The 6,513-nt window shown below is 42.7% G+C and overlaps 1 protein-coding gene across 1 annotated transcript in view; it reads left to right on the forward strand.

Annotated features, from left to right (window-relative positions):
* Positions 1-6,027, forward strand: part of FHIP1A (FHF complex subunit HOOK interacting protein 1A) — a 105,490-nt gene extending 99,463 nt beyond the window's left edge. Inside the window, exon 13 of the mRNA XM_070757818.1 lies at positions 4,535-6,027. Coding sequence (XP_070613919.1) covers positions 4,535-4,791 — 257 coding nt within the window. The 3' untranslated portion in view covers positions 4,792-6,027. The remainder of the gene's footprint in view (positions 1-4,534) is intronic.
* The last annotated feature ends 486 nt before the right edge of the window (positions 6,028-6,513 follow it).

Consider the following 6,513-nt stretch of genomic DNA (forward strand, 5'->3'; position numbering starts at 1 on the left):
AAAATATTTAAAGATTTAAAAGAACCCCATATACTACGGTAACAGACACACACACAAGCATACCATGTATAAATTGAACATGCCCGGGGGAGGTGTTTCAATTCCCCCATGCCTGACGGCAAAGGTGGGTTTTAAGGAGTTTACAGAAGGCAGGAAGAGTAGGGGCAGTTCTAATCTCTGGGGGGAGTTGGTTCCAGAGAGTCGGTGCCGCCACAGAGAAGGCTCTTCCCCTGGGGCCCGCCAACCGACATTGTTTAGTTGACGGGACCCGGAGAAGGCCCACTCTTTGGGACCTAATCGGTCACTGGGATTCGTGCGGCAGGAGGCGGTCTCGGAGATATTCTGGTCCAGTGCCATGAAGGGCTTTAAAGGTCATAACCAACACTTTGAATTGTGACCGGAAATTGATCGGCAGCCAATGCAGGCTGCGGAGTGATGGTGAAACATGGGCATACCTAGGTAAGCCCATGACTGCTCTCGCAGCTGCATTCTGCACGATCTGAAGTTTCCGAACACTTTTCCAAGGTAGCCCCATGTAGAGAGCATTACAGTAGTCGAACCTCGAGGTGATGAGGGCATGAGTGACTGTGAGCAATGAGTCCCGGTCCAGATAGGGCCGCAACTGGTGCACCAGGCGAACCTGGGCAAACGCCCCCCCCTCTTCCCCTGGGTCCCGCCAAACGACATTGTTTAGTTGACGGGACCCGGAGAAGGACAACTCTGTGAGACCTAACTGGTCGCTGGGATTCGTGCGGCAGAAGGCGGTCCCGGAGACATTCTGGTCCGGTGCCATGAAGGGCTTTATAGGTCATAACCAACACTTTGAATTGTGATTGGCAACCAATGCAGACTGCGGAGTGTTGGTGTGACATGGGCATATTTAGGAAAGCCCATGATTGCTCTCGCAGCTGCATTCTGCACGATCTGAAGTTTCCAAACTGTGGTCTGATTTCAGAATTAACTTTTTAACCCCACCAAGCCTTGATTAGCATTCTACTAGAATCTTGTTTTCTGAGGATTGTTCTTCTATAGCCATAGATAGGAATTTTCAATAGTGACTGCGTTCAGGGATAAGGGGACTTTTCAGAATCTGATGAGAACAGTAACCATAGTGACTAATTGCTTAACAGTAGAACGGGTAAAAAGGTTTCTTAATTTTTTTCCATAATAGTCTACATTTTTTTGCTCTTTGCTTTTATTGTAAGCTTTGCTTCAGTGTTAACGAATAGCAGTTGGCGACCTTCTTTCCTTCCTTTCAATTTTAATTTAAATACTTTGTTTATTTCTGATTGCCCTCCTAATATCTTCTGGTATCTTTTATAACCATTGTCTAATCCAGTGTTTCCCAACCTTGGGAACTTGAAGATATCTGGACTTCAACTCCCAGAAATCCCCAGCCAGCATTTGCTTTCCCAAAAATGCCCGTGTAACACCAACACTCCGCAGTCTGCATTGGTTGCCGATCAGTTTCCAGGCACAATTCAAAGTGTTGGTCATCACCTATAAAGCCCTTCATGGCACCGGGCCAGGGTATCTACGAGACCGCCTTCTGCCGCATGAATCCCAGCGACCGGTTAGGTCCCACAGAGTGGGCCTTCTCCGGGTCCCGTCAACAAAACAATGTTGTTTGGCGGGGGCCCAGGGGAAAAGCCTTCTCTGTGGCGGCTCCGGCCCTCTGGAACCAACTCCTCCCGGAGATTAGAATTGCCCCCACCCTCCTTGCCTTTCATAAGCTCCTTAAACCCCACCTCTGTCGTCAGGCATGGGTGCTCTTTCCCCCTAGGCCTCTACAATTTATGCATGTTATGTTTGTTTGTAGGGATGTCTGGTTTTACAATAAGGGTTTTTTAGTTGTTTTAATATTGGATTTATATGATGTTTTTTATTACTGTTGTTAACCGCCCCGAGTCTACGGAGAGGGGCGGCATACAAATCAAATCAAATCAAATAAAAAAACAAACAAACAAACAAACAAACAAACACTGGTCTAATCCACATAATTAGGGAATCATATGAAATATACAGAGTTTGAATTTAAAACCCAACATATGAAGACTAGGATTCAAACAATTCTGGTTTCACTAGACTGAGTTAGCTACGAGATTTTTGACATCATATTATAGTTTTCAGAACTATTTGTGCAAGACTTCTAAAGTCTTCTGTCAGAGAAAAATAGATGCCTAATGCCTTCCCTTTGACTTCTGGCCACACTTTTTATGTGTCCCCCGAGGCATGAACCAAATGTTTGCTTTGATATTTTTAGCCCTGCTTCATCTATCTCCAAAATATTTAACACATGCAGTATGAACAACCCCCAACATCCAGTGAATTCATGAGGCGGTTTGGATTATTTTTCTTTTTAAAATATTCAAGGTATTTTAAACAGGAACATATTTTTTAACTCCAGCTACATATACTTTTATTATAGCCTTGGTTATTTGTCTTCCCTGATTTTTCTGGTCAATCTGTAAACCGAATCTCTCTTTTTTGCTCATACTCCCATTTTGTGGCAGCTTTTTAGAAATCACCGACTAATGCCTAATAGTTACAGCTTACAATACCTATAGCCAGATATCATCAGCTTGTACCAATTAGGAGAGATGAAGTAGAATTAATTCGTCACAAGACTATACCTAGAAATTGGACAACCATTTGTCTGATATTTATTTATTTCTTGATTGATTGATTTGATTTGGTTTGATTTGTATGCTGCCCCTCTTCAAGGACTCAGGGCAGCTCACAACATATCAAACAATATACAATGTACATAATCTAAAAAATGCAATTAAAATCGCTAAAAAACTTTACAAACTCTAATAACATTTAAAATCATTCATTTCCACTCACACAGCAAGACATACTACACATGTCGGCCAGGGGGCTAGGGTCTAATGGCCCCAAGCCTGGCGGCACAGTTAGGTCTTTAAACTTTTACGGAAGGCGAGGAGGGTGGGATAGTGCATATCTCTGGGGGGAACTGATTCCAGAGGGCCGGGGCCCCCACAGAGAAGGCTCTTGCCCTAGGTCCCACCAAACGACATTGTCTAATTGACGGGACCTGGGTAAGACTGACTCTATGGGACCTAACCAGTTGCTGGGACTCATGGTGGCAGAAGGCAGTCCCGGAGGTATGGTATAGGATTCCTCTTTTAGCAGGAGGTTGGATTAGAAGACCTTCCAAAGACTCTTCTAACTCTTTATTTTGTTAAGACTATATGTAATGACCATAAAGTTATCATGAGGTGATCATTTTTTTTCAGCAAAATGAAAACATTCTTCTCCAGTCAGTTTTGTATATAAAGATAAAAGATTTATATTCATGTCATCAATTTTAAGTTGTAGGACACAAGAGCAGAACTACATGAAATGCACCTGTTAGGACACTGGAAAATTCCCACTACATAGCACTAAATAATATACAGAATTAGAATGTCTGCTTCATGTTATTGATACTGCCACATTGCTTACAATTATAAACTCTGCATGTTGTGTTGTTCCCCACTTAAGAATCTTGCTTGACAGGCCCATTTATCAAAAGATAACTGAAGTTTTCCTAAGAAGTAAAGTAAGAGTTTTGATGACCAGCATTGTGAAACTAAAATAAGGATCTCAAAACAAATTTAAACACCTTGTAAGAAAATAACCCAATACAGTAAAACCTCGTCTTATGAACCTAATTGGTTCCGGTAGGAGGTTCGTAAGGCGAAAAGTTCGTAACACAAAACAATGTTTCCCATAGAAAACAATGTAAAAGTGATTAATGCGTGCAGGGGGGGGGGCAAAAATCGCAAAATGGCTCTCTGCTGGGCGTCGCCGCCCGGCTTTCACCTTTTAAAACAGGCGTTCTCCCAAACCCGAAACCGAACTTTTTGAGTTCGGGTTCGGGAGGCCGCCGAGAAGTGCCGCCGCCCACCTGTCACCTTCTGAAACAGCCAGGGGCCTCCAGGAAGAACATCTTTGTGACGTCAAAGCTCCGCCCATGGAATTCCCTATTGGGATTCCCCACCTCTGTTTCAGTCTCCAGATCGGCCAAAAACGCCACCGCCGATTGTAAAAATGGTGCTCCGCCGGGCGCCGCCGCCCGGCTGTAACCTTCTGAAACAGCCGGGTGCTTCTCGGCAGCCTCTGGAACCCGAACCCGAACTTTTGCCGAAGGCCCCCCGGCTGTTTCAGAAGGTGGCAGGTGGGCAGCGGCACTTCTCGGCAGCCTCACTAACCTGAACCCGAAAAGTTCGGCAAAAGTTCGGGTTCGGGAGAACATCGAGAAGCCCCCCGGCTGTTTTAAAAGGTGACAGCCGGGCGGCGGCACCCAGCGGAGCGCCATTTTGCGATCTGCGGTGGGTTCATAAGTCAAAAAAAGTTCGTAAGAAGAGGCAAAAAATTTCCAGACCCCGGGTTCGTATCTGGAAATGTTCGTATCACGGGGGGTTCGTATCACGAAGTACCACTGTACTTTTAATTAGAACGTCTAACATTGCATGTACATTTAAAGTAATTTCAAACATTTTAGTTTTTTAATTTTTTTATTTTTCAGACAATGGACAGCAGAGGAGTGTCACGGAAAAAGTTAAGGACCTCTCTGAGGCATCGCAAGCCCTCCTCCAGACTTATTTGGGAAATAGAGCAAGAAAAAGCTCTGGCCTTCGCAACGTTCCCCTGCACATTCCAAATGCCATCCTCGCGGCAGCCCTCTTCCCAGAGTTTCTCAAGGAACTAGCAGCTCTTGCACAGGAACATTCGATTGTGTCCTATAAAATATTGGGCGATCTTGAGAATCGCTACCCAGTCTAAAACATTTAAAATACGGGCTCACGTTTTTTTGAAACGCGGAACTATTTACAAAACAATTTTGAACTTCATATTCCTGGTATTACTTGATTCAGGAGAAATTGTTACTTTTTAGGTTGTGAAATTGATTAGTAATGAAGCCAATACTTTATGTCCTTAATTTGGCTGACTTTCAGGTATTCTCTTTTAAACTTTGCTGGTGTGACTTTTCGGCAAGGGTGGGCTACTGCCCGGACGGGAGGGAATGTAGCGGGGTAGTGAAAATGGAGCTCCACCCCAGAACCCCCAATTTGCACTGAAAGATATTGAAAGAAAATGCAGGGCGTCCTGCATAAGCCACGCATAAGAATTTTGGTAGCCCTTCACTGCCCTTCGGGTTAGAAAGATAGTTATACAAACAAGTAATTAAAAAAAAAAATCTTTCTCTCTTTCTTGCAAAGATTCATGAAGTCCAGCCTGACAATCCAATAAGATGATCACTGTTGAAAGGGAAGCGAGCAATCTTCTCCCCAATCTTCTCCCTTAGCAGTGATTGTGAATCCAAATGGATTCATTCTAAGCCTGTGGTTTGCTGAAAGCAGATGATGGTGCTGAACACATACCATGTTGCCTTATGCTGTGGACATGTCGGGTACTCTAAGCCAGGGGTGTCAAATTTGATTTCATTGAGGGCTGCATCAGGTTTTTGTTTAATCTTTGGGGGTTGAGTGGGATCCGTTTTTGCTGGCAGAGGGCTGCAGGAGGCTATTGCAGCTGCAAACAGCCTGGAAGGGCTGTGCACAACCCTCGCAAGCTCCATTTTTACTGGCAGAAACACGTGGACTGGTCCTTTGCTGTTTGCAGGGCAGTCCCATGGACCAGATCTAAGCACCCCCATAGACCAGAGTTTGAGACCTCTGAATCTAACCTGTTCACTTCTTTGCCGTTTAGATTAAATGAATACAGTAACTGGATGTTAAGTGCAGACTGCAGAGTATTTTATTGCCATTTCTTGGCATTTTTTTAAAAATAGATTGCTGCTAAAAAAAACCTTCAAGCCTTATTTTAATAAAATTTGCACAGGGCGAAATATTTCTATGCAAGCTATAACTTCCCTCCCCCAGAATATGTTTGTAAACTTTTGTTGACAAGCTAAAAAGCAAAGGTTTTAATAGTCTTAGGAATGTAATTATTCCTAAACATTGTGATTGTATATTTTGTATGTCATTTAAAAAAAAATGAAAATGGTAAATTTTCAAATTGCTTTTAATGAAATTTTATTTGGTTCAAGAATACATTTGTACGTTGGTTAAATCTTTTTGATGTCCACTGATCTGTTGCAAGATGGCACTTTATAGATGTGGCTTTAATGCATTGCTCTACTAGAATTAGAACAAAAAAAGAGATTGTTTTCTGGGATAAATACAGTGCAACCTGTTAACAATTGGTGTAGAATTCCTTAAGAACATTTTCTTTTTTGAGTAATGAGACTCATTAGAAGAATCTTGACATGATGAATTGGTATATTATAGCTGCATTCCAGTTTGCACTGGTAAGAGTAATTGTCCTTCTAGTGGCGGAGCTAACTTTGAGCAAAAAGTGCCCCAACAATTGAAAGCCTTCATTTTCTTTTTTTATTGGTGAAAAGGAGAAGCTATTTTAGAACAAGTGAAAAAAAAATAGGCATAAAGACAAAGCTGGAAAAAAATATTTTCATCTGTTTTTAAATTATATTTAGAAGAACTA

The sequence above is a fragment of the Erythrolamprus reginae genome, chromosome 7, assembly GCF_031021105.1.
Source record: "Erythrolamprus reginae isolate rEryReg1 chromosome 7, rEryReg1.hap1, whole genome shotgun sequence".
Classification (NCBI taxonomy): Eukaryota; Metazoa; Chordata; class Lepidosauria; order Squamata; family Dipsadidae; genus Erythrolamprus; species Erythrolamprus reginae.